The following is a 27,191-nucleotide window of genomic DNA, read 5'->3' on the forward strand; positions in this document are numbered from 1 at the left end:
GGGGGACTTGTAAACTTATATACCAGTCCCAGGTATACAAGTCCCCCCCATCCCCCATGGTAACTCATGACAAAGACAGGACTCAATTCAATTTTCTCTGTCGCCTTAATTGTGTGATGTCGTTACCGTCTGACTCGGCGCCGGCGTCACATTACGACTATTAAACAAGCATAAAACATGTATTGAACAATGGTGAATATGGTTTCATCTGGTAAGGTTACCATAGCCTATATGAGAAATATTGATTATTATGCATTTTGAAGAGTAAATTTTAAAAAAGGCCAAATTTAAGGCCAAATCTAGAAAAAGGCCAAACGTATAATTTCTAAGGCCAACAGACTTTAAAAAAGGCCAAATTCGAGAAATTTGGCCTTAAAAAGGCCAATCTGGCCACCCTGGCTCCGAGCCTCTAACGCTGTTCTATTTCGATTTGTGGCATCCTGCCAGTGCAGTGTTGCCACGTTATTTCATAAAAAATTTCCCCAAACAACGATTGCACAAAGCTTCTCTGCACTACAGGTACAGCAGCACTATTGTTCAGTTTTTTTTTTGTTTTTTTTTACCATCACAACAATCAGTAACCACTGACCATTTTTTTGCACCAATATCAAAAATTCAGTCGTGTCTAATTGACGAAACGTCGGAATAAAAGCAGATTGTCACTGTATGTATACATCAGAGGTGACAAACCTGCGGCCCGCAAAGCAAACGCTTCAAAAATTAAAGTGTCTTCATTATCAGTGCAAGCTGTGCAAGTACTGTTGCTCTATCCCTTTTGCTCAAATTGATTTGTTTTTATTTTTTACTGTTGTATGTTTCGAATCGATGCTGCGTAAGATAATTTCAACTGTGTGGGTTTTATTACCTTCATCTGCCGTTTGTTACTTTTCATGAATAATATCTTGAGTCGCTTCGAAAAGATTTCATAGTAGATTACGATTAAAAAGTTGTGTGGCCCGATAACTCATGTGTAATTGACAAAGTGGCCCGCGACCGCAAAAAGGTTCGTCACCCCTGGTATTAATCTTGTGATAGTTTAGCTTAATTTGCACCTGTAGAACATATATTATTTAATTTGAAGAAATGTTAGAAATTTGCTGCGGGGTTGGTTGGTTTTGAATCTATATCCTCGGACTGACAAAGCCTTAATAGTTTATTCCTGGTAGTTTCGCATACTTGTAGAAGCTTTTGACGCAGAGGCGGTTACCGAGATTGACAGAGTGAAGTTTCCGATTGTTGAAGTGTTATTGCTGGGAAATTATTCCATCCATTAAGTGCCGCTGAATGATGAGCTGTCCTTAGAATGCCTTGCTCAAGCGCACACCTCGACTCGAACCAGCGCCGCTTGATCTTGAAGCTTCTTCATTTACGAAGTCGTGCGCTAACCAATTAACAGAGCTATCGGGGCGGATGTTAGAATTACTTAGAAAGAGTCCTGCAAGCATGTAGTGTAGTAGCTTAGCTAGTGTTAATTTTGTGTAAGAGGTGTTTTTCAGTTATTATGACATTGAGGTTAAGAGCTGCTGAAACGTCTTTGTCGGTTTGGCAAAAAAATTGTATATAGGCCAAATCAGCAGTTGGAAGGCTGGCAGGCAGCTTTTATGCTTTTTTTAATTGAAAAAACTTTTAACCTGCCCAATCTAAAACTTGTGATAGACTGATAGTAGTTTAGTATATTAGGTAGGCCTACACGCTGACCAGGATAAATTAATGTAGGCTATATCCTTCATGTAGCATAGGCTTCATTTCACCATAGGCAGCTCGTGTTTAGCTGAACGGTCATTTTCAACTCTGCGACTTGTCAAAACTTGGTTACGATCTGCCACGACACAGAAACGGCTAAATCATGCAATGGTCTGCCATATGCACAACAAAGTTTAGAATTCAATCAACCTCCATGACCTCTCCAAGGACTTCGTTTTTAATGTGCCTGAGACTCGTTGCCGAGTGTTTGGACGTCTGCTGTCCAATGCTGACACTGACAATTAAAATATATAGGCCTATAGCCTACACATGGTTGAAAGTAACGACTAGTTGTCACTATTCGATAGCGTTATTCGTTGCTTTCTGAATATCGAATGCTTATACGGTACCCATTCCTTTTAAAAATAAATATCGAATGTGCGTTATTCACTGCTTTTTAATGCAAGCAACGAAATCGTTATTCGTTTTTCACTCATCGATATTTAGGAGAACTGCTGAATCATTTCTTGTTGTTCACTTACTTCGTCGTCAAACTGAATTTACGAGATTTAGTTTTCGGATTCCTATCCGACCTAGTCCCCTTCCGATTTTCGAACTTTAATAGATTAAGGAAAATTTGCGGCAACACAGTTCAGAAAAAACATGCCAGTGAGAGTCTTTAACAGTGTTGGTATAGCCTTGCGGTTTTCCCTCAAGTTTGGGCTTGTTTTTTCGAGTTTGCGTATTTTTTTTTGAGTTTGCGGGTTTTTGCTTGTTATTTTTTCAGTTATTTTTAGTAATTGCTATTCATTGATTATTTTAACTATCGATTGCGGAAAGTCATTGCTTTTTTGGGCACTATCCAATAGTGAAATAGTCATTACTTTTTGACTATCGACTTCCAATCTTGTATATACATTGCATTAGACTTGTTCCTAGGCCTACCGTACTGTATTTGTTTGATTATCAGAACAGACCCTCGATCTATTGTAGCTCGCTTCGCTCGTGGCCCCTTCCTACCTTTCCTAGTAAATATTTCCCGCAAATTTTAGAGAACGATAGGCACCCATGGCAGTAAGATAACACATCAGCCCAAAATTAACTCATTAACAACTTTATGAAATAACACAAAGTATTTAAAAAAAAACTGCTCCAATGCCAATCTTAATTTGTTACAAGAATATTTTGAGAAATATTTCAATGCTGAACAGAAATGCTGAAATGCAATGCTGAACAGAAAATGTAGAAATGCTGAACAGAAAATACCATACCACGCTAAATGCACATTGTAAGTTATTACAGCGTTTTATTTATGTTAGACTTACAGATACGTTGCTGCAAAACTCGAAAATTCAATTGATCTCCAGTCAGATTTTGGCATCATAGCATTATTTAAAGCGACACAATACCCTGACTTTTGGGTACACTTGTTAAATGTGCCAGAATGCAGAAGCGTAGCTGAAAAGGCAATTTGTATGCTTATTCCAATGCCAACAACGTATTTATACGAAAGTATCAGTTTTGTTAGTGTCTCTCTAGTGTTAGTTAATCTCGAAAAAAACAATTTTTTTAGAGTGCAACCTGAGAAACAATCAAAATTCGAAAAAAAATTGCCAAATATTGCGTTTGTGATTAGCTTTAGATCATTACGCTTTGAGTTAGTGGTATATTCAACGTACCAGGCAATGAGGCAACTGTCGCACCAACCTGCTGTCAAAACAAGCAGTTGTTTAAAAGCTGTTCGACTTTGTGTTGTAATAATAAAGAAGCCACGATTGCAAAGTTACGTTGCATAAAGACACGTTTGCAAGGATTAGCCAATTGAAAAAGCACACACATGTTAACTCGTCATCAAATAAAAAAAAAAAATTCGAACTTCATCAAAAGCATAGGAGGAAATACGGTTCGAATGTATCCTTAGGAAGGAACGCATGTAAGATACGTTTCACAATTTTCGCAGCAATAGGTTACAGTTTTTGCTAATGTGAAAATAGCACATTGAAGATTAGCCCGTTGGAATAATGTAGGCTACGTTTGATTATATCCTAGTCAAATGAAAAAAAAACTATAGTTTCTATAAGATAGGCTATACTATGCTATTGACTATCTTCTTTAGATTATTTAACTCTTGAGCAAAATGCAAAATAAGACAAGCCATAAGATAATACTTTGTGTTGAGTTTCATAGGATTTACAGTTTACTTTTTACACGGATAACTGTTTGAAACGATGATAACAATTTGAAGTTTTTCAAACCCAAAGAATTATACATGACAGGTGTGTTCAACTTAAAAGTTTTCAATAAATGTATATTTGCCCCCAAGAGGTAGGCTAGATTACAGACCCTAGGGTTGCTTAAAAGCAACGGAGTAGAAAATATAGGTCTACAAACCTCTCGACCAAACGCTTCATTTCGATTTGCAGAACAACATAAATTCAGATTATAGAACAATGAAATTTTGGTTGTGGGCAATCGTGTTGCTGAATATATTGTTAGCGATTTCAGTGAGTGCAGACAATGCAAAGGGAGATGAAGATAAAAAGGATGAAGCAGACCCTGAAGATAAAAACGCTGGAAAGAATACCAAACCAGACATTGGTAGTGTAATTGGCATAGATCTTGGAACAACATATTCTTGGTAATTAACGTTCTATTTTTCAAGTTGCTTTGATTCAATTTAAGCTGCTTTGATTTTGTGGTAAACTCAGGGATATCTAGAGAAGGGGATACGAAGGCTTTTATTACGTCTGACAATAGAAGGGCTTTTATTTATCTTAAATAATCTCTGGTTATGGTAAAATGACAATTGGCACATATAGTAATTTAATAAACTTTGTTATGACAACCTGCATTGCACTAGTATACAACCAGGTATGGATACTCAGTGAATGCTCACAATCATTTGTTAATTCAACTACCCGTGTACTTGCTTTACACCTCGCCAACTGCAAAGGTTTTGTCAAAAAAAAAACAGCTAAACTGGTAACCTTTCAACTGTCTTTTCAAACAAGTATTCTTTAAATATGTTTTACATAACACTTGCTAACTGTCTCGTGTAGCTAAGTGTACCAGCTGCACTAAAAAACTTTCTGCAATTTTAAAAAGAACTGCATGTTTAACGCGGTACCAACTACCGCCCTTCTAGTGTCATGAGAATCAGCAATCGCTCTGAGCCTTCGTATCTCCTTTAGATATCCTTGGGTAAACTTGTAGGCTAAGCAATAAAGCATAACTTAGTCTCCTCTTTAACATGCTGCTGTAATTTAACTCAATAACTACATCGTTTTATAAGAAAACATATGTCTAGAAGCTTATAAGTCTAATAGAGTCTAATACTATTTAGCCTACTACGGCATCTTAAAAATCACAGGCTACAACAAGATGTAGTCGTATAATCGGCTACTGAAATGCATACAATGATTAGTTAAAGTTTCAGGACTTTAATTTTTAACAGTAATACAAAATTGTGCACAAAAAATACGTTTTACCTTATAGTGTTGGAATATTTCGAAATGGACGAGTTGAAATTATTGCAAATGACCAAGGTAACCGAATTACACCATCCTATGTGGCATTCACTGATGATAACGAACGATTGATTGGAGATGCTGCAAAGAACCAGTTGACCAGTAACCCAAAAAATACAGTCTTTGATGTCAAAAGACTGATTGGAAGAACCTGGGAGGATTCTTCAGTGCAAAAAGATATTAAAGTTTTTCCGTTCAACGTTATTCAGCAAAACAGCAAACCGTTTGTTCAAGTTCGAGTGAAAAATCAGTTGAAGGTAGGCTTAGGACTAGCCTCAGCAGATTTTCTATTCTTAATTAATAAAAGATTTTTTAATACTGCTTTGTAATCCTCAATGGTGGAAATGGCAGCTTCTGTTAACGAAAGTATAACGGATTTCATTGAAATGATTCCGCTACGTAAAGTAAGATTCATTGTATAGGCTATAATGACAAACGAACAAAAAGAATGGACAGTAGCTGACTCTTACATTGATCCATCTAACAGGCTAATTGGACTGAGTAAACCATAATATTATTTTGCTTGGTTAATGATTGAAGTGCTATTTAGTCTTCGCCATTAAACGTATGTACAATTTTTATCAGACACTCTCTCCTGAAGAGCTCAGTGGCATGGTCTTGTCAAAAATGAAAGAAACAGCAGAAGCCTACCTTGGAAAGAAAGTAACGCATGCTGTGGTAACTGTGCCAGCCTACTTCAACGATGCCCAAAGAAAGGCTACTAAAGATGCTGGCACCATTGCTGGCCTAAATGTAATGAGAATCATCAATGAACCGTAAGTTTAAAATCATCACCGTCTCAATAAAATCTTGACCTTTCAATGACTGCACATTGGCCTGCATTAGCCCAGGCCGAGTTTAGGGGGGGAGCAGAGGGTGCAGCTGCCCCGGGCCCTTATTTTGAAAGGCCCCCGACGTGAAAAAATGTGATATTGTGTTAATATTAAGCCCGGACCCCCATCATTTAAACTCTCCCCTGCATCAGCCTACAATTTATCGTCAGATACGTGTTTTTTATTCATTCGAAAACGTTGCTTTTAAGTTCTTCATTTTCAAACTTTAAACCAGCGTTTTGACAGCATGTTTTTCTTACATGGCACATTTTAGGGAAATTAAAACTATGCTGTTTAAATTACATGGACGTATTTGTGGTGGTAAGCTACATAAAAACAAGTTGGTTAGTTTTTGTTGATAATTATAACATCTCAAACGTGAAGTTAATTTTAACTTGCTTTCTTTTCATGGACTTTAATGTTGCAGCACTGCAGCAGCCATTGCATATGGAATGGACAAGAAAAAAATAGAGCAAAATATTTTAGTTTTCGATCTTGGTGGAGGAACTTTTGATGTTTCTCTTCTCTCTATAGACAACGGAGTATTTGAGGTCATCGCCACCAACGGAGATACACATCTTGGTAAAGTTTTAAAAACTTAAGCCATCCATAAAACCGTTAAAATTATTATTTAATGTTTAGCTTACCCAAAGGTGGTCTCAAACATGCAACCCGAGACAACGTTTTGGTCTGGATTGCGATGCATTTTTAAACTTTTAAATAACAATTACTATAGCTGTTTGTGTCATTATTTTTTCTATAGGTTTAAAAAGGTACAATTTACTCTAAAATTGCTCAAAAAATCTAAAAACGCTCATTACACTTAGACTACTGTAACACGACTATTACAGCGCTACCGCCACACCATTTAATTGTGTGCGAGAAACTCATATTACTACATCACAATCAAATTGCCTATTCACTTCTTATCCTTTTATCGCGATGTTAACCTTAGGCTTAGTACATGCGGCAGATACTTTTTCAAGGTTCAGTCAGTTCTTTGCTCAGTCAGATATTTGCACTCCTGGTTTAAGTCGTTGCATTTACATTAGGCTACGTTCTTTTTTGTTTTTCATTTTCGTTTGCGTTGTTTTGCGTAATTACAGTGTTTTCCTTTTTCTTACTACAGTAAAGACCACAGAACTCTACACCTGAAGCGAAATAAAAGAAAAACGTCGAGTTAGGCGGAACGTCGAGTTATAAGCATCTCGTAAATTTTCCACCAAGAAGGCAAACCTTGCGTATTTCTCGCCAATCAGTAGACTCTGTACATCTGTGCAAAGGCAATAAAACGAGTTTGGGATGAGAATAAGTTGTGGCAATAAAAAATACGCGTTACGGAACATTGCGTCTGGCAAGCGGCTAAATTATTACATGATCTTTTATTGATGAGCGAATTGTCTCTTGTTACTAAAGACAACAGCTATTTACAGAAGTGTGAGAAGCGACATTTAATCGTAAGAAATTTGGTCAATGGCCTTCAATAGAAAAACGTAAAAGTTAATAAAAGAATGAAAACAAACTGTGGAGCGTGATGCTTTAAAGCAAGGGTCTCAAACTCAAATTGCTCTGAGGGCCAAATGAGGACGTGTAAAATGCCCAAGGGCCACAATTCACAATGAAATGTCAACCAACAAAAAAAACATAATAAGAACACAATGAACGATAAACACAAGTAGGCTGATGATTTGGGCTAGTTATTTTTTCTTCTGTTTGTTCCAGCGTTTTTCATGGACAAGGACCTCGATATTGGGCTTCAACTGGTCAGCAGAAACCAATCTCAGAGTTGCTTGCAGATGTTCATTCGTGATACGTGATCTTTGCACAGTCTTGATAATCTTCATCGAAGAAGAAAATTGCTCACATACATATGTGCTTCCAAACATTGTAAGAATTCTTGCAGCAGCAGAGAATAACTTCGGAAACTTCAGATTTAGAATGCAGTCCACACCCCTGATAAACACAGCACATTGTGCGGTGACTGACACATCTGTACTCTCATCAAGGGCAATCGAAAATGCTTCGAAGTCCTTTACCGTCGCAACTAATTGTTTCTCCACATTTGCATTAGCTACTTACAACTGTATTTGGGGATAAAAGGTTTTTGGAGCAATTTTAGAGTGAGTTTTAACTTTTCAAATCGGAAAAAAGTACCTACGTGGCACTTACATATTGTCAAATATTTCAAAATCTAAAATTTCGACGCGGGCCGCACAAAATGTTCTCGCGGGCCGCGTGTTTGAGACCCTTGCTTTAAAGCATGACGTTCAGTTGGCAGCCGCACATGTGCAATTCTATTACATCAGCATGACGTTCAGTTTGACATATCGGATCGAAATCTTCAATTTATATGAAATTTCTTTTGTGGGAATCGCAAAAAAATGTCAAATTAGAGAGAACGTGAAGATATCCGATGTGGAATTTGCTGGATTGGCTTTGTACAAATTCAATGGTGTTTTTTACGGACCATAAAAAAGGCATCGAATTAGAGGGAACGTCGAGTTAGCGGGTGTCGACTTGTAGCGGGTTTCATTGTACTATTTCTTTTATTGCAATCTTACTGTGTTCTTTTGTTTATTGACTTCTTATTGTGTATCGCGGCCCTCGGGTTAATTTACATGCATTCATTTGGCCCTCAGAGTAATTTGAGTTTGAGATCCTGGCCTACCCTATCGGCTACACTAACTAGTCACTACTTTATCAACGTTGTAAGAATGTTACATAATGGAAAAGCACACTTTGCTAAATCACTAAAATTTGGTTACAACTTTGTTAAGGCGGTGAAGATTTCGATCATCGCGTCATGGATTATTTCATGAAGCTATACAAGAAAAAAACTGGGATGGATGTTAGGAAAAACAATCGCGCGGTCCAAAAGTTAAGACGGGAAGTGGAAAAAGCAAAAAGAACTTTGTCGTCCAAGCAAAAGGCTCGCGTCGAAATAGAAAATTTCTTTGAAGGAAACGACTTCTCTGAAAGTCTCAGTCGAGCTAAATTTGAAGAACTAAACATGGTACGCTGAACGGTTTTCGTTTAAATTTTATTAGGTTCTCCATCCGTGTTGTTGGACAATGCAGTTTGACAACTTTGTTTTATTAGACTTGCATACTGTATAAGAGATTATCTTAAAATTATCGATCATAAACAATTTTGAATCTAACTTCAGTGTTAGTGTTGGCCAAAATCTCAAAGAAGCTTTCTCAGTCCGATGATTTCCAGATTCCCACAATCCAGTCAAATGATTTGCATCACCCATTTAGCAAAATTGGTTATTCTTGCATTTTATTTAAGGCTTGCATAGGCTACGTTAAGTCAATGTAGGCTAAATGCCAATTTATCTCCCTGTGTCAAACAAACTCACCTCATCTTCAACAGAATGCGTTATTTTGTCAGAATTTGTCTCTTTCACCTAGGCTACTTATAGACCTCTGGTATGTTTGGCATGTATTATTTTTCGTTGTGATAGTCAGAACTCAAAAATAAAAATAAACTGAACTGAATATCCGTAATAACTACCGTATCTGGCTATAGACTAGCCCACACGATTTCTTTCTTCTTCTTTCATTGTTCCAAGCACTGCCTGCTTCTTGTATGAATAGTTTCCAAAATTCTCGGTCTTTTGCTGTGTGTATTAGGTGTATGTTGGTGTTGGTTTGTCGGTTTATGATTTTACCTACCACATGCTTTACTAATTTTTAATTAGATCTATAACAAATTGTGGCAATGCCAATGATGTTTACATTTTCTCAGGACTTGTTCCGATCAACCTTAAAACCAGTCACCAAAGTATTGGACGACGCTGATCTCACAATAGAAGACATTGATGAAATTGTTTTAGTTGGTGGATCAACTCGTATTCCCAAAGTTCAAAGTCTTGTCAAAGACTATTTCAAAGGCAAAGAGCCAAACAGAGGAGTGAATCCAGACGAAGCTGTAGCTTATGGCGCAGCAGTACAAGGAGGTGTTTTGTCTGGAGACGCTAGTACAGGTAGAAAATTTGTATTAGGCTTGCTAATTATTTTTTATGTTAGTTATTTTTGAGTGGAATTTATTTTATCCTAGGCAAGACCAGCAACTAACACACACTCCGAAATTTATCAGTTCAAAATTACCAGGTTTCCATAGGCTAATCTGTAAAACATTATGCAAAATAGGCTATGCTGGGATTGCTGGCATTATACACATTTTACGTTGGTCCATTAAGTCTACGTTGGAAAAATAATCTTCTTCAGCATTAAAGTTTATCAAAAATAACGTTTATCAACAATAAAAGCTACGTTTGTGAGTTGTAGCTTACATTAGATTGAAAGAATAATAATTATAAACTTGGTATTTTTCAGGAAATATTGTTTTATTGGATGTTTGTCCTCTTACAATGGGCATCGAGACAATGGGAGGTGTCATGGCAAAGCTTATTCCTAGAAACACTGTTATTCCTGCAAAAAAATCGCAAATATTTTCCACTGCATCAGATAACCAGGAGATGGTGACAATTGCAGTGCATGAAGGTAAAAATGCGTTCGATTGTATGTGGCTCTAGTCTAGTTGCCTGTGTTACTTCCAGTTTGTTTTTAACTTCGTCTTGGATCGATGAGATTTTTATCGCATAAAAAATCCTTGCAGCTCAGATACAAAGAGTTGGTTGCTTATGTCTACAAAGTCCGGCTACAAAGTGTTGTAGGCCACTCTGATTTCAGACATGCAGATAAAGGAAGAAAAGTTTACAATAAAGATACGTTTACACAAAAACTGAATGTTTTGTAAAAAGTACTTAGGCTAGACTGATTTGTTTTTGGTGTTGGTAGTTTTAGAATCTAATTATAAAAATTGAGAAAATTTTCAAGATTTTTTTTTAGCGAAAAAAGATATTTTCTTAATGCTGCCAGTGCAACCCATGATTCACTGTAATCTCATCGCGGTAATTTCATCGTGGTAATTTCATCGCAGTAATTTCATCGCAGTAATTTCATCACATGGTAATTACATCGCATACATTGTCATCGCATTGTAATTACATCTCAAGACACCACATCGTCAGTAATTTAATCGTCTTCGTCAACGTCCACCCTAACCCTAACGTCCACCCACCCTAACCCTAACCCTAACTTCGGAGGGAACCAGCTACTAGACGGTTCGATTAGTCTTTCGCCCCTACGCCCAGGTCGGACGATCGATTTGCACGTCAGAATCGCTACGGCCCTCCACCAGAGTTTCCTCCGGCTTCGGCCTGGCCAGGCGTAGTTCACCATCTTTCGGGTCCCGACGACTGTGCTCTTGCCGGAGCCGGCCCTTTCAGGGCGCGGCCCCGCCGGCGATGCTCCCGTCGCCCGCAGCTGGTAGCCTACGCAGCTCTCATACTGCGATGTAATTACCTGACGATGTGATATACTGCGATGTAATTACCATGCGATGAAAGTACCACGATGATATTGCCGCGATGAAATTACTGCGATGAAATTACCGGACACCGCAACCCATTACTAACCTGCTGACAGAAAAACTACAGCTTGCACCCAATTTATTTTTGTTAACAGGGGAAAGACCGATGACAAAGGATAATCACTTACTGGGAAAATTCGATCTAACTGGAATATCCCCTGCACCTCGGGGAATGCCACAGATCGAAGTCACATTTCAAATCGACGCTAACGGAATCCTGGAAGTTTCCGCAGAAGACAAGGCATCAGGAAACCGAGAAAAGATTGTGATTAAAAATGACGATAGCCGACTGTCTCAGGAACAAATTGATCTCATGGTTAAAGAAGCAGAAAAGTTTGCAGAAGAAGACAAAAAGGTTAGCAATCAACAAAAATACAATGGACGTTTCATTCAAACTAAGGGTGGATTTAGTGCTTTGAGCTTCACCTAATCATGATGCATCCATTTTTACTTCAACGTTTTTTTTAAATTAACTTTTTCGAAGTTGTTTTATGAGCAGATTAGCCCACTCTAGGGCCCATTGTTTTATAGACTTGTTCAATCAGCCCTCTGTATTATCACCACTTTTTTAAACTGAGTTTCCACATATCATTAGCCCAGGGGTGGAGGAACCATTTTAAAAGTAGGTGGGCCCAAAGGCGTAGGAGTCAAAGTTTATCAAACTTCTGGGGGGCTTCGCCCCCCAGACCCCCCATAATATTGCTGCATTAACCTAATACTTCAAATCGTTTATGCATTGTGTTTACATTTGTGCCTTTTGTGCCAACCAGCAAAAAATTTCCGTTTTAGCCAAACAAATTACAAAATTGTTAAATTGCTCTATAGCACTGTACAAAATATGGCGATGTGCACACAAATAAAAAGGCAAAATACACACACAGTTATAATACCAATCTGGGAGATATAATCTGCAGCATTATATAGTAGGCCTACGTGCATGCACTGCATAATATGTAATGTTATCATTGTTTTAACCTTAGAGAAGAATTAGATTGATTTATAGATTACTCCACCAATCACACGCAACCACACCCACATGTGCTGCCCATCAACAGTTGGGCTCAACAGAAAAGTTTGAAGATTAGATTTCATCATTCACAGGCCAACAAAAAATTTTTTTTTAAAGGCACGGCATGTGAGAGTCATTTTAGGGTATTTTGAGGCCCCTGATTCCGAAAATGCACTTGTTTTTTTTTCGAATTGGTTCTAGTTTTTGAGATAGCCTACACTACAGCAAAAACATTTTTTTTTTGCAATTTTGATCCCCTATAGATTTAACGTCGTGTCGTTTATTACATAGACAAAACTGGAAGTAATCCCAGGCACATTTCTGAGTTTTATAAACGCTATTTGGAACCAATCACGTTGATTACAACCCAAACAAACGGCTATTTAACGTTTACTGGCCTAGTAACAATCAAAATACGACGTGAAGCAAGCCTTAGGATACAATTAAGATGTAGAATATATAACTTGTGCTTTGCGTTAATATATTTGTTGACTTCAACAGTATCAGACTTACTAACTAAGCTACTAAGTACAAACAACAAAATACATAGCCTACATTGTTTTGCTTAACAAACTAGACGGATAAGCAAAGCAAAGCCATCGATGAACAAACGCAATTCTTTATTATGGTAGGCCTACTATACCGAGCAACACCCATCAAGGTACGAAGGCCATTTATATAATTACAGAATACAAAGTTGTGTTCTTCAATAAAGTAGCTGCTTAAAATTTTATCCTTGTTGCTGAAGAACGTAATCTTGGTTCGAACTTTAATTTCTGGTAGTTTCAAAAATTCGAAAAAACCAAGTGCATGTTTGGAATCAGGGGCCCTAAAACACTCTAAATTGACTCTCACCTTTTGTGCCAAAATGTTTTTGTTGGCCTGTGTAATCAAACTAGCGTGTATCAAATGAGTGAAGAGCTTTTTTTGGAACTCCTTTTCTAATTTGCCGTTTTTCCTACCTTTTAAAAAAAATTTGGCTTTCAAAAGTGGGTGGGCCAGGCCCACCCAGAAAATAAAGTAGGTGGGCCCAGGCCCACGTGGTTCCTCCATCCCTGCATTAGCCTATAGTGTTAGATCAAAAACAAAATTATATTTTTTTTTCAGATGACTTGAGGTTATTGCATGAATGACTAAAAACTTAGTGGGCTAAAAAAACAACAACAGTTGTTGAGGGTTGCTTCCATGTTTATTAATAACCGCAGCTTTATCACCAACGATTATGATTGATTGATTGAATCTTTATCCTCGGACTGGGAAAGCTTCTTGTAGAGCTTAATCCTGGCAGTTTCGCATTCTTGTAGAGGCTTTGAATCACTGACACAGGCCCGGTCACCGAGATTGACAGAGTGAAGTTTCCGATTGTTGAAGTCTTGTTGCCGAGGAACTATTAGTCCATTTTGTGTCCACTAAATGTAGGAGCAGAAGCTTTTTGGGTAATAAGAACACAGTTTAGCTTTTTTCATGGAACCTTTCAATGTAGGCCTACTGTATTTCTGGCAAACATTAATTAAAGTATTAGTTTATGGTTTATGTTCACTTCAATGTATTATTTTAAATGCCGTGTGGTTCTTGGTTTTATCTGTCTATGGTTGAAGAAAGTCACCTCGACCAAAATTGTATTAATTAAAGTATAGGCTATAAACTTTGAGCTACAAAAAGGCTGAAAAAATAGAGATTTTTGGCTTGTAGGCTAAGTAGTTTCTGACGTCATAAATCATTTTCAGGTGAGAATGCAGACGGAAGCGTTTAACAGTTTTGAAAGTTTGTTGTACGGAGCTCGAAATGAAATGAACGACAAGAAGAAGTTAGGGGCAATTTTGTCGGACGCAGCAAAGAAAGAAGTGGAAGAAATGATTAAAACCAATGTTGAATGGTTGGAGAAAAATCCGAAGGCAGAGCCCTCTGAATACAAAAAAAGAGAAAGAGAATTCGAGAAGGCTTTCAAAGAAAAAGTCCAAGCTGCACAAAACGCTAAGCAACAATCAAACGAAAAATCATCGAGCGACGATAAGGAAGACAAATCAGAATTATAGACCAGTTTTGATGCAACCTCACTTTCTATGACTAGTCAATTCATAATATTATGTTATAGCCAACGTTGTAGAGTTCTTGAAAAGTGGCACTTTTCTACTTTGATGACGTAGGCTACAAAGATTGCGTTTTTGTTTCAATGCCAACGCGTCACCAACTAAACTTTTCGAGTATGCACATTTTTAAAATATAAGTCTTTAAATTTTATACTTAGAAAAGTTCAAGTCTTGAAGGACATTCAGATGGTTTAATTTTAGGTTATCATACTTCAAAATTTTTCGATTTTTTTCTTGCCAACCTAAGTTTGATGTCAACTTGTTTGTTTTTGATCATGTTTTTGATATAGCTTAACAGACAATGAAATAATAAACGCGGTACATTTCAAGGAACTGATTTCAACCGAGACTCGAGTCAAAACACATGTCCAAAGTAGGCCTACATAAATGGATCGGGCTAGTGGTAATTTATTTCTATTGTCACATAAAAAACGTTTGGGTATGCTTTCATTACAGCAGTAACTACAGTTTTTTTTTTCGAATTGGATTTTCAGGGGTGTGCGCTTGAGCAGCTCATTTCAAGGACATCTCTCCACTCGGCGGTATTTAGTGAATGAAATAATTTACACGCAGAAACACTTCTACAACAAGCGGGAACTTCACTCTGGCAATTTCGATGACCGGGCCTGGATCAGTGGGCAGTGGCTTTGATTAGGCTTATACTTATAGACAATAGACAAACAAAACAAAGAAACTTTAGCGGGTTTAACATGTTTTATTACAAAGAGATATAACATAATTAAAAACCAACTCAAATATTTTTGATACATCATTTGTCTTATAATTTTTATTTTATGTTTATTGCACGTTTAAGTCATTCCTCGTCGTCGTCGTGTGAGCGTCTGGGGCCGAGGGTCTATCCTTTTACCACTCCAGATTCACGATGTTCCCGGACTACACTGGAAGGCTACTATAGAGCAGCCAGTCTTTGATTTCATCATCCATGACAAGCAGACCTTCCACTCCGTTAGGTGGCTTGAAAATGGAGCAGTCATTGATGATGTGGTCTGCGGTCTGTTCCTCAGCACCGCATTCACAGGAGGAGGAAGAGGCCATTCCCCATTGGTGCATGGTTGAGCGGAAAAGCCCGACGCCCGTACGGAGACGGTTAAGGCGCACCCATGCCTGTCTTGGTAGTGTTAGACCGATGGGGCGTGTGTTGGCGTCGGGGATGAACGAATAGAGTCTGGTGGCGGTTGACTTCCATTCAGAATTCCATTTATGGTCCGTCCAAGCAGCCGCAGAGATGTCTTGTACATCAGTTTCGTTGATAAGAAGTTGAGCGGCTGGCACGAATGGGTGTCTTGATTTCAGTCGACGGGGGTGCTCGTTTGGGAGAGCAGAGATCTTGTGGTAGAGAAAGTGGTTACGCTCCAGTGCCCGTCGACCGAGGGACAGAGTGGCTTCTTCGCGACGAAGCTCAGCGGGTTGGATGCCAGCGAGAATGGGGAGGTTGTCCAATGGTGTGGGACGCAGGCATCCGGTCACTGTGCGCAGGGCGCTGTTTATGGCAGTGTCGATGTTATGGCAGTGAGCACTGCGGCACCAAACAGGTGCACAGTACTCTGCTGAAGAGTAGACAAGGGCTAAGACTGTTGAGGACATACGTAGGCTACGTGACGAAAACGTTTGAGTTGATTGTTTGATTACGTTATATCTCTTTGTAATAAAACATGTTAAACCCGCTATAGTTACTGTGTTTTGTTTGTGATGAAATAACGCAACGGTAGCTCAGTTAGTAAACAACTTTTTTGAACAAAGAAACTGCATGATCAAGTGGGCCTGGTTCTACCCTCCGGGTGTGCGCTTGAGCAATGCATTTTTCAAGGACTGCTGTCCATTCAACGGCAACTAGTCGATCAAAATTCACATACAACAATAGAAAACTTCACTCTGTCAAACTCGGTGATTTTGCGCAACAGTAGCTTAATTAGCCTAGGGGAAAGTGGTGTAACGTGGACCAGTGTGTAATTTGGACCAGTCCCCAAACTCAAAAAATAAAAATCGTTTTGTCAGTATTTTTGAACAGCTTGAAAGAAAAAATAATAATAGCCCGGATGTGAAAAACTCAGCTCTTTAGGTTTAGAAACGTGGACGGGAGATTGGAATTTGTGGTTTTGGGTATGCTGATGTTATTTTGGGGAGTTGATTGCTAAGCGCTGAGACGTTATTGGCATGACGTTTGAGTCTGATATGATGTTGGTATTATCTTTAACCTATGAGGAGATGTTGTGCTCAATTACAAGACTTGTAACCAAGTGTGGAAGTCATAGTTGGTAATTTTTAACAGTGTGTAATTTGGACCAGTCATCTCACCTATGCAGCATCGCGTCAGTTCAAAATTCCCAAAGCTGTAGTGTTAAAACATGTCCATAACAGGCTACCAATAAATATGCTACACAAGTGTCAAAAACCATTGGTCGACAACTTGATCTTCCCGAAAATATTGAAGATCAACTGGTCAAACATGTTTTGGAAATGGAGTGAAGGTTTTATGGTTTAGGGGCCATAGATTTAAGAAAGCTTGCATATGACATTGCGTCTGCCAATAATATCAATACCCGCTTCAACAGTGAAAAGGGTCTGGCTGAAAAAGATTGGCTTAAGGGATTCTTGAACCGTCATCCAGAAATTTCATTTCGAAGACCTCAAGCAACTTCAGTTGAAATTACATACTCCAATGGTCCAAAATACACACCCCAATGGTCCAAAATACACACCATATGTGTAATTTGGACCATTTTTGAACATTTTTTATTGCTTAATTATTCTGTATTTTTTTATTGTATGTGATTTATATTTTCTACACTGGTTCGCAAGTACCTAGACTGTATCTGGGTGAAAAGTAATACACATTGATCGGAAGTTGGCTGAGTTGTGCTTATTTTTCTTTAAGGGGTTCAAAATACACACCTTTCCCCTATTTGGGAAAAGTTACATTTTTTTGTAGCCTGATATTGCTTTGAAACTCTTTCCAAACGCCGATCAATTCTTTTACCGAACGGTTCGGTTGTGGTTAGGATTTCTGGCTTTCACCCAGACGACCCGGGTTTTATTTCCGGTGTAGGAATCCTTTTTTGCATTTGACCTAGTCTTAATGCAGCTTTATTGTAAAAATGAAACGACCAGGCTTATTTAAATCTTATTCCTTTTTCGGGCTGATAAGGCTATTTTGAGAACTTAATCCTGACAATTTCGCATAGGCTACCGCGGTACTTGAAGTTGCTTTTCGAAGTTGAATCTAACTCGGATTTTTCGCGTGGCAAGCTAAAATTATACAAAAAATTGGTTCCTACACCGGGAATCGAACCCGGGCCGCCTGGGTGAAAGCCAGGAATCCTAACCACTAGACCATGTAGGAGACGCTTTGTGAAAGAATTGATCGACACTATTAAAAGCAATATCAGGCTACAGTTAGAAAAAATGTGACATTGACCTATCAGCCATTGTCAGTTCTATTTTTCAAGGATAGTGTTAGGCCAGTTAGATGAGTCTAGATATGAATGTACAGTTTTTTTTACATTTATGAGTTTCTTTCTATGTTGTTAAAGGCCATGCAAGTTCATTTTCAAAAGCAAACAGGGATTTGAAATGCATATTCAAGAACACGTTTTACTGTAGCCTACTTGTTTATTTTATCAACTAGGCTACTAAGCTGCTTACAATCGACAAAAGTTAGTTTATCGTATTTGTTGGAAACGACACTACAAACAATCGCTTACAATGCATCTTGCGCGAAGTTAAGATCAGCTTGCACGCGTATGACATCCCATCTGTTTAGTCCCGATAGCTTTTAGTCGGTTAGCGCCTGACTTCTGGAACGAAGAAGCTTCAAGATTAAGCGGCGCTGGTTCGACTCTGGGGTGTGCGCTTGAGCAACGCACGTCAAGGACTGCTCTCCATTCAGCGGCATCTAATGGATGGAATAATTCGCCAGCAACAAGACTTTAACAATCGGAAGTTTTACTCTGTCAATCTCGGTAACCGGCCCTGCGTCAAGAGCCTCTACTGCTCTACACGTATGCGAAACTACCAGGAATAACCTATTAAGGCTTTGTCAGTCCGAGGATAGAGATTCAAAGCCAACCAACCAGGCAATCTTTATCTTCTGACAGAGAAAACCTGACTGAAAACTTAATCCTGGCAGTTTTGCAAAGTGCATACTTAAGAAGGCTTCAAAGTTTAATCTCAATTCTCAGTCACAGAGGTTGGCAAAGGCTATCTTAGTTTCCGCTTTACGTCGTGCACCAAGACAGGGTTTTGTCGGGGCCAACATCAGAGTAAAGCAAATTTTTGAAGACATCGACGAAGAGGTTGTGAATCGCTGTCAGAAAGAGTAAAACCAATATTAGTGGTATATGGAAAACCACCACGGACCACTCAAAAACATAATTATAACCTACTGTAACTCAGATAATTTTATTAGAACACACATATGCAATCAACAAAATACAGGGCACCCAAGAAAAATATGGCTTGCCAAAAAAGTACAATTGGCATCAAGGTTGCATTTTGCAAAGCAGTCAGCTCGATACCAATGGTGCTCAAAACTGCATTTATCCCCTGGGAATAGCCTACATTCGGTTTCGTGTAAACCACAGAAAGCAAGAATCTAGAAACAAAAAAATGTTAACCCACTCATATAATTTTTGTGAGCTAAACCATGGCTGTCTAGATATACGGCCTAATTTGTTACATTCTGCAATGCAAACTTTTTCAGATTTTGCCATCTTTGATAACTGCCTGAATGAAATTTTCTAAAGTAATATTTTAATGTCTTTTATACTGCCTTCTCCAGGTGACAAATTGATTTTTCACATCACCAGGCTTTGAAAAACAAACACGATTTGATTTCAATCTGTTAGCCGCTTGCTAACGGTCTGATTGAACGTTTTTTTAAACTCAGCCTACGTTTTCTCAGTTTTTACTGCTTCAACAACAAAAAAAATCTTAAAAAATTTTAGTCACACAGCAGAAAAATGTGACGACTCAGGCCGCACCTCCAAGTAGCCATGGCTAAACATGCACGAGGCAAGTAAGTCAAGCAGCATCGGTAGACGTGGTAGCTAATAAAATATTCTCGAAAAATTTTATGAAGCTCAACAAAAAGTACAACCAAATGCAACTTGATCGACCAGTGAGAGCTCATGACGGGGTTCATATCTACAGGTAGCCTAACTGTGAAAAAGATAGTAGGCTAAGCGGTGTGATGACTCAAGCACTTGACTGGCGGCATTTAAACATGCCTTTCCTGTTCTGCTTTACTCCAAGTGCAAAAACTGACATGCACAAACATCACTCCTAATCTATGGCTGGAAAAAGAATTTAAATAATTTTAAATTGTCAAAAAATGTTGTTGCTTTTCAGGTCTCATGTCATGTCAAATCATGAGACAATACATAATATTGTCTCATGATTTTATATACCGGACAGCAAGTACCTACCTGTGGCGGTTCACCGTATATTTCTATAAACCTTAAAATTAAATACAACAGAAGACCAGTTGATCACCCCTATTGGACACAGTATGATATACAACACAGGCTTGCACTTGTATACGAGCCACAATTGCACTGCGTAGTAAAACCAGCATTTTTGTTGCAATGATATAAACGATGCCATAACATGAAACTTACAGAATATTTATGAACCAAGTCATCAAAAACACTTAAAATGACACAGTTAATCATTGCAGGCCTCTAAGCTCCAGACGGCCATGGACGCCCAAAAAGTCGTTTAAATGACCTCAGAAACTATCGCGCCGGTGGGCCATATTTGGTCGCAAGCCAACACAAGTCAAGGCATCTCACACGCCGATGAGAAAGATTGCTGATAAAAGTTTTGCAGGTCGTCGATGGATACAAACTTTAAACCTACTTGAGAAGCAGTGTATTTTATAACTGCAACTATGTTTCAGGGCCTTGTTTTTGTTATTAATTGAGAAAATGCAAAAACACGGTATCCATCAACGGATTTTTGAAAACACGAATTGTGAACGGATTTTTTTTATTTTGGCTTCCAGGTGACAGAATTTGGCCGCTTAGAAGAAGCTCTGGCAGGCCGTGTTTGGTCGCCGAAAAAATAAAGGAACTTAAAGGCCTGCCATCGTAATAATTGGATTAAATTCAGATCCAGTTGAAAGCAAAAAACATAGGCTACAATCGATTTTAAGCTAGATCAAACTATTGACAAAATCTAAACCTGCAACGTGTAAACTTTTAGCATAAAATTGAATATAATTGCCACATACTCTACGTGCCGCAGCAAAACTTTTTTTTAAATAAAACAAACGACTACAAACGTAATGCAAACCCAGATATCTGACACACAGAAGAAAAACTTCTTCAATGCAAAGATTTTACGAAATTAGTATTGTCACTACAGAAAGACCACCTTTATAATTCAGGATGTAGTTCAGACCCTTGCCAGCAAATAAAAGAAATAAATGAATTAAAGAGTAGGACACTACACGACTTTTTCATGCAGACTAACAGCAATTACCTTTATAACTTGCCGAGCATTAAGTGGCTGTTTCAGTTAGATTGACATCAACGAGACACAGGCACATATGAGAAGGCAAATTATCGCTTTATGCTAGTACTAATAGGCGTTTTTACGCGTAAGCTATTATTACGCCAAGATACACCACGCAATGCTTTTACACCAAACATCACTGTTCTAAAATTGCGGAACTAATTTCCAACTTGTTACACTACCGTACATCAAAGGTCTCAACACGCTTGCGTCAGTTCTTCAAGGGTTTAGTTTTTTCCGCGCTTTCGAAAGTTGATTGCTACATTTTTACTCTCCAGATCCGTCGTTTCACTTGTGTTTTTTTCGGTTTTTCTTTTTCGTTTTTTTTTGAATTCGTACAGTGTTTTTCCATTTTCATGTTCTTCCTACTTTTTCTTGCGATCTAACGTTCCTGGTATGTTCTTACAATATTATTTTCTATTGACTTCTTGACGTGTATGGCAGCTCTCGGGTTAATTTACAAGTGTTCATTTGGCCTTCAAAGCAATGTGAGTTTAAGACCCTTGCACTAGGGGAAGGTCGGGACCCATGATCATGGTGGGAGCCATAATACACCCCCGTTTTTTTAATATAAAGTACTCTTTTTGCATTTTTTGACGTCATTATATTTTTTATGCTTGGATAACTTTCCCACAATCCTTTGGTCAAAATTGTACTAAAAATGAAGGTGCAAAGAGGATTTATAGGTTTTGGGTTAAAAAAGTAATTTTTTTTGGCTGAATGTGTTTTAAAATAACTCATTTGTTATGCAAGAAATGTTCATGAACTTTTTTGTAGTGGTAGGTGATGTATTTATGATGAGATTAAGCTGAAAGTTTTTTAGATAGCAATGTAAGTTTTTTTTCAGCTGTTGTTTCATTTCTGAACGATCAGGTAGGGAGCCTTGAGTCACTTTGTGTTGGGACCTACAAGCCATGACAAGTGCCTGTGATAGTAGCCTGGCGCGTGTTTATGTTTTTGAGCGTAAATTAAACATTCGTTGAAATAATAACTTGTGCTTTTGCTGTAGAGTAGGTAGCACTACAAGGCATTGCAAAGCCAATTTTTAGAGAAAAATATTGAGAAACGTAGAAGATATGCATCTAAAAGAAAAAAGTGGCTCGCAGGTCCCGACCTTCCCCTACATCATCGTGTTGTGATGGCATCCTGGAATGTAACCAGTAAACTCGGCGGATTAAACATCCTATTACATTGGAACAGCATCGGATGAATAAACAGAACATGCGATAGACTCGTTTTTTGTAAATACGGTATGTTTAATCAAGGAATTTCGGCAACCATGCGCTGATTTTGTTCGCTAGCAAATCAGTTCTTTACATTTAATCAACGCCTGATTACGTTAAATCAATATGAAAAAAAGGCTGATTTGCTGGCGAACCTAGGGGACATTTTTAATCAGGTGTCCCACAGATTACGAAAATGTACTTTTGATAGAAATACGAAGTAGAAGTTAAGGGGGTCCGCTAAGCTACACCACAGGTCTTCACCTCTGTGATTCATTGAGTTCATTTGAATGGAACCGTGGCACCTTCCCATTTATTTCAGATCCGGTACCGCTTGACCGACATTTATGGTAAAATTGTCAGACAATCTCTTTTTCAAATTAAAAACACTTTTCTTGCTTCACCAGGTAACCACGAACCCAATGTCCAGGCCCACTTAAAGCCACTTATCAAACACAGAAAACCTATAAAGTCTTCAGTGCATCAGCGTTCGTATCACCGTCTTCTGCCTCCAGAGCTAAAGATCAAATCAGCGTTTGGAGCGCCCTTGGGGGGTTGGTATTTTGGCCGGCGCTCTCTATTCAGATTGGCAGGTGGTGTTTTTGAGAAGGAAGTGTCGATTTGGTGTTGCTCTTCTTCCACTTGGCGCTCGTTGATGGATAAAGTTATTTTTTTAAGTTCCTGTTTTCGTTTCTCCTCTGCTTCTGTTCGGTCGCGCAAGCCAGCCGCCAGTTGCTCGGATACAGGGATCCTTAGCGGTCGTAATGTTGGTTTGTTGCCTTTCTTTGTAAGCAACGCAAACTTGATGGTATGGTCTTGCTGGATCGATTGCTGTTGAAGAATGGTCTTGTGAACATTGACAGGAACAGTCATATCTTGTTGAATTACTTGGGTTTGCTTGCGGCCTTGTATGCTGTCAGCTAGCATCGCATCGAACGCGCTTTTGAATTCGTCATCTTCGGCGCACTCCATGTGCTTGACTTTGTTAACAACAGTAATAGTATCGTCAGTTTCTGTCTCGTTTGAGTTTTCTTCTTGCACCGGTTTGGAAGATTCGTCATCAGACTCTTCCCACTCATTTTCTTCTTCACTTTCTTCAGACTGAGCGATCAATGTCTCTTCATTTGTTTGCCTTGGAATTACAGGATGCTGTGTTTCTTCGTTTTCAGGAATCGAAGATAATGGCCCACCTGGTTCACTTTGCTGAGAATAATCACCAAGTCCATGAATCTGTTCTTGTGACAACACTTTGTTCAGTTTGACGAAAACTTCCTTTTCAACATCAGCAACATAATCCAGTGCCATTTGAAGGGAAGTAGCCAGCTGTAGTTTGGGTCGAAGTGGTTCCACAGTATCCTGTACCAAATAATCGACTTCGACGGGAAATCTAGATGCACCTGTGACTTCTTCATTATCCGCGCTTCCATCTTCCTTTTTACTCCAGACAGGGTGCGATTTTTTAAACCACATGTATCTTTGAAAGTACGACAGAAAATAATCCAGTTTCTTTTTGCTTGAACCTCTGTCAAAGTACTGGCCACACGTCTCAAGAAGTAAGCATACCAAGCGAATTCGAAATAAATTTTCTGGAGGATCCAAAACACACGGTTGATCAACATCGTAAGTTACTCCGAAGGTAACAAAAGAGTACAAAACATTGAAAATGACTGTCGATTCCAGCATGCGATAGTTGTATAGTTCACCAAGAAATTTGACATTGCTAAAGCGACGTTGATTGTACCGTGGATGGTTGATCTCCATCCCAACTCGTATTTCCTCCAAAACATCATCAACAACATTATGTCCAATGTCATCTCGATATCCAACCAAACCAGCTATTAGGCTGGCTAAACACTGAACGTTGTTGAACTTCAGATTCCAAGATTGGGATAAACATTTAACAATGTAGGCGTGGGTGTCAGGTTCGTTCCAAGGCATTTTTCTCATTTGGCGTATGACCTTTTCAACCGTACTTTTGCTGAGGTCACGAAAAATCAATTTGCGAATATACTCGTGTAAAGGGGGCCGTGGCTTGAAAACAACAGTTTCTGTTTTCGGAGGATCGCAAGCGTACCAGGCATTATCGATCATAGTAGAATATCTTTGATCAAGAGCCTTTGCCGTACGCTTTCTTATTAGCTGTTCTACAAGAACTTTAGCCCGAAGATGCGAGCCAGGTGAACGTAAAAGAAAGCGGCCACAGGTTTCCAGCAATGCGCAAGCCATTTCGATGGCATGAGGTGAAAATTCTAAGACCAGCAGTTTCAAACAGTTTAAAGTGTCTGTTGGGGGTATCATTCCAAATTTCGTCATCTCTCCTATAAATCTGACTGTTTTTACTTTGCTTTCAATGTGAATTTGATCCTTCTTTCTAATATGGAATCGAAAATCTCTGAACAACATTAGAACCAGATGCTCTGCAACATCAGGAACACAAGTATGCAAAGTAGCAGCTAGTCGAGAGTAAAATGGCAGCAAATCAAGCCTGGATCTATGAACATTAAACAAAGCACGAGCCAATTTCTTTCTGTTAACTTTTGTATTCATATTCATGCAAAAGTCTTGTGTTGCCTTGTCAACTAAATCTCTATTAATAAAATCTTTAAGAGACAGGATAAAATTGTCAAGCATAGTTTTGGCACTGGCACCAACATTCACATCCTCTTCTTCAACTTCATCTTCTGTAGGCAAATTGTCTTCATCAACATCAGCTTCTTCTTGATCTGCAACAGCAGTTCTTGATGCAGCTCGAGCCAATGCTGCTTCTTCAATCGCCAACCTTTCAGATTCATTCAGTTCTTCCACATCTAAATCCACTAGATCACCTTCAATCTCTTCAGCAGCCATCTCTGCTTTGCTTGCCTGCCGAGGACCAGATGGCTTTGTTTCAGGCTGACCAGTTGTTTTCTTAGGTCTCTGATCAGATTTCTTAGAGCCTTTACCACCTGAAGGCTTAAACAAGATTGCAGGTATGATAACTTTTAAGTCAAGAAGATTAGTATAGAAAGATTGTTGATCTTCGTCTTCCCATATTGACTGCTCACCAAACAACTCAGTGCTTTGTGAATTTGGGCCATATACGTTGATAGTCGATTGCTCTTCTGCAGTACCAATTTCACTTTCTGGAAGATCCGGTGAATCTACATCCAATAGATCAGCCAAGTTGTTCGAACTGAACAATAGTTTCTGATATGCTGCTTGCTTGAGAGTGAATTCTTTGCTTTTTTCTTCATGAAGCTCACCCTTGTTTTGCAAAATTTGACGATTCCTATGATCTATTGCAAGAACTTCTTTGTGCATTTCTATTAAATGACTTTTGACAGAATTCCAGTAATCCATCAGCACATTGTAAAATATTTTTTGTTTGTCTGCACTAAAAACCATGCTTTTTGGAAGCTCAATGCCATATTTGTCAGCTAACAATCGAGATTTTCTGGAAACTAAACCAGCTAAATCTTCTCCACTGTATTTGCAAAGACTGATAATAATAGACATTAAGTCATGATGCTCTCGATCGGTGGCTACAATTGCACAAAGTTGGTTGTGAATTAAAGTTAGTCCTTCTTTTGGTGTAAAAATACCCGCGGTTGTAAGCTCAGCTACAAACCGAAAATCTGTGCGAGTCTTGCTAATATTGTTTAAGAAGCCAGATTTATCTTCTGCTCTAGCTTGAAATATACGTTTTATAGCCTGGTATAAACAAGCAGAGAACTCACTGTAACGCTGGTGCATGAGTGAGCTAATATGCACTGCACAAAGTACATCAGTCATTTTGATTTTAGCTTCAGTGAGAGCAGAAACAACTTCTTGAACATACCTAGATAAATTCAACTGCTGAAATTCATTGCTTAGTGAATCCCGTTGCTGTTCAGTAAACTTGCTAAGCTTTTTCACAAATGCTGTATTTTTTTTCAAGCTTGAATCAAGTTGTCGAAAAAAGCTATCATCAGGTCGATTGGCAGACGCATTTTGATTTGCAGCTCGTTGCAACTCTTTCTTTTCTTGGCGCTCCTCTGCCTCCTTTTTCAGTTGTTGTGCTTGATCTTTCTCTTTAGCTGCATCTGGCACTTCTTCATTGGTTTCCTCATTAGAAATGATCATTTTATAACTTTTAGGTCATTCACAATATAGCTTATTGCATGAAGCTTCACTAAACTAAAAGCAACACTCTAGGTCAAAGAAAAGTTATGGATTAAAGAATAGTTAGTTTTGAATTTAATGGATAGTTAAAAACAATTTAGTCAACAAAGTTTGTACTGAAAGAACATTCACTTTGTAAAACTCTTCCAGGAAAAAATTGCTCAATTTTATTATAATATTTATATAGAATATATATTATAATCGCAAATAAAATAAATATTATTATTACAGTTTTCCATATTAAAAACTTATTATTATTATCGTATATATTGTAATAATATGGGTATTCCCCTATAACCATTAATCTTTTTAAATTTTGTAATCTTTAATCATAAATTATGTTAACTTGCATAATAAAGTGAAAAAATTTCAAAACTTTTGATAAAAAAAACAAAATTTCAGAGATATTTGGTGGAGAAGAAAATCGAGCATGTTTAAGATTTGGCCTCTATCTGAAAGGCGAAAACAACAAGTTGTTCATTTACTGACAAAACACCTTTATTGTTTACATTAACACTGCTCCGCAACGAAAATAGATGCTTTTATAGTTGTAGATCTTTATGAAATATATAGCCTTTTTTCGGAATAGCTCATTGTGGAGAATCCAATTAAGAGAGTTTGATTCAGAAAAAACCCAATTCCAAGACAGTCTTTTTTGGAGAAAACCAATTCGGTGATATCTTAAATCCAGCAATGATTTCTGTTTATTTAGA

The 27,191-nt window shown here is 38.3% G+C and overlaps 2 protein-coding genes and 1 non-coding gene across 3 annotated transcripts; 1 reads left to right on the top strand and 2 right to left on the bottom strand.

Annotated features, from left to right (window-relative positions):
• The first annotated feature begins 4,133 nt into the window (after positions 1-4,133).
• Positions 4,134-14,894, top strand: LOC145764374 (endoplasmic reticulum chaperone BiP-like). Its single transcript, XM_082575990.1, has 9 exons — positions 4,134-4,321; positions 5,179-5,467; positions 5,796-5,986; positions 6,471-6,625; positions 8,821-9,056; positions 9,794-10,031; positions 10,384-10,551; positions 11,578-11,837; positions 14,219-14,894. Exons 1-9 carry the CDS (start codon positions 4,134-4,136, stop codon positions 14,525-14,527), a joined length of 2,034 nt encoding a protein of 677 aa, XP_082432116.1. The 3' UTR covers positions 14,528-14,894.
• A 2,976-nt stretch (positions 14,895-17,870) lies between these two features.
• Positions 17,871-17,942, bottom strand: Trnae-uuc (transfer RNA glutamic acid (anticodon UUC)). Its single transcript has one exon. It is a non-coding gene; the product is annotated as a tRNA-Glu (tRNA).
• A 1,045-nt stretch (positions 17,943-18,987) lies between these two features.
• LOC145764376 (regulator of nonsense transcripts 2-like) lies at positions 18,988-26,439 on the bottom strand. Its single transcript, XM_082575991.1, has one exon. The coding sequence runs from the start codon at positions 26,437-26,439 to the stop codon at positions 22,834-22,836; it is 3,606 nt and encodes a 1,201-aa protein (XP_082432117.1). The 3' UTR covers positions 18,988-22,833.
• Positions 26,440-27,191: the final 752 nt, after the last annotated feature.

This window comes from Aplidium turbinatum, chromosome 2 (assembly GCF_918807975.1).
Source record: "Aplidium turbinatum chromosome 2, kaAplTurb1.1, whole genome shotgun sequence".
Taxonomy (NCBI): domain Eukaryota; kingdom Metazoa; phylum Chordata; class Ascidiacea; order Aplousobranchia; family Polyclinidae; genus Aplidium; species Aplidium turbinatum.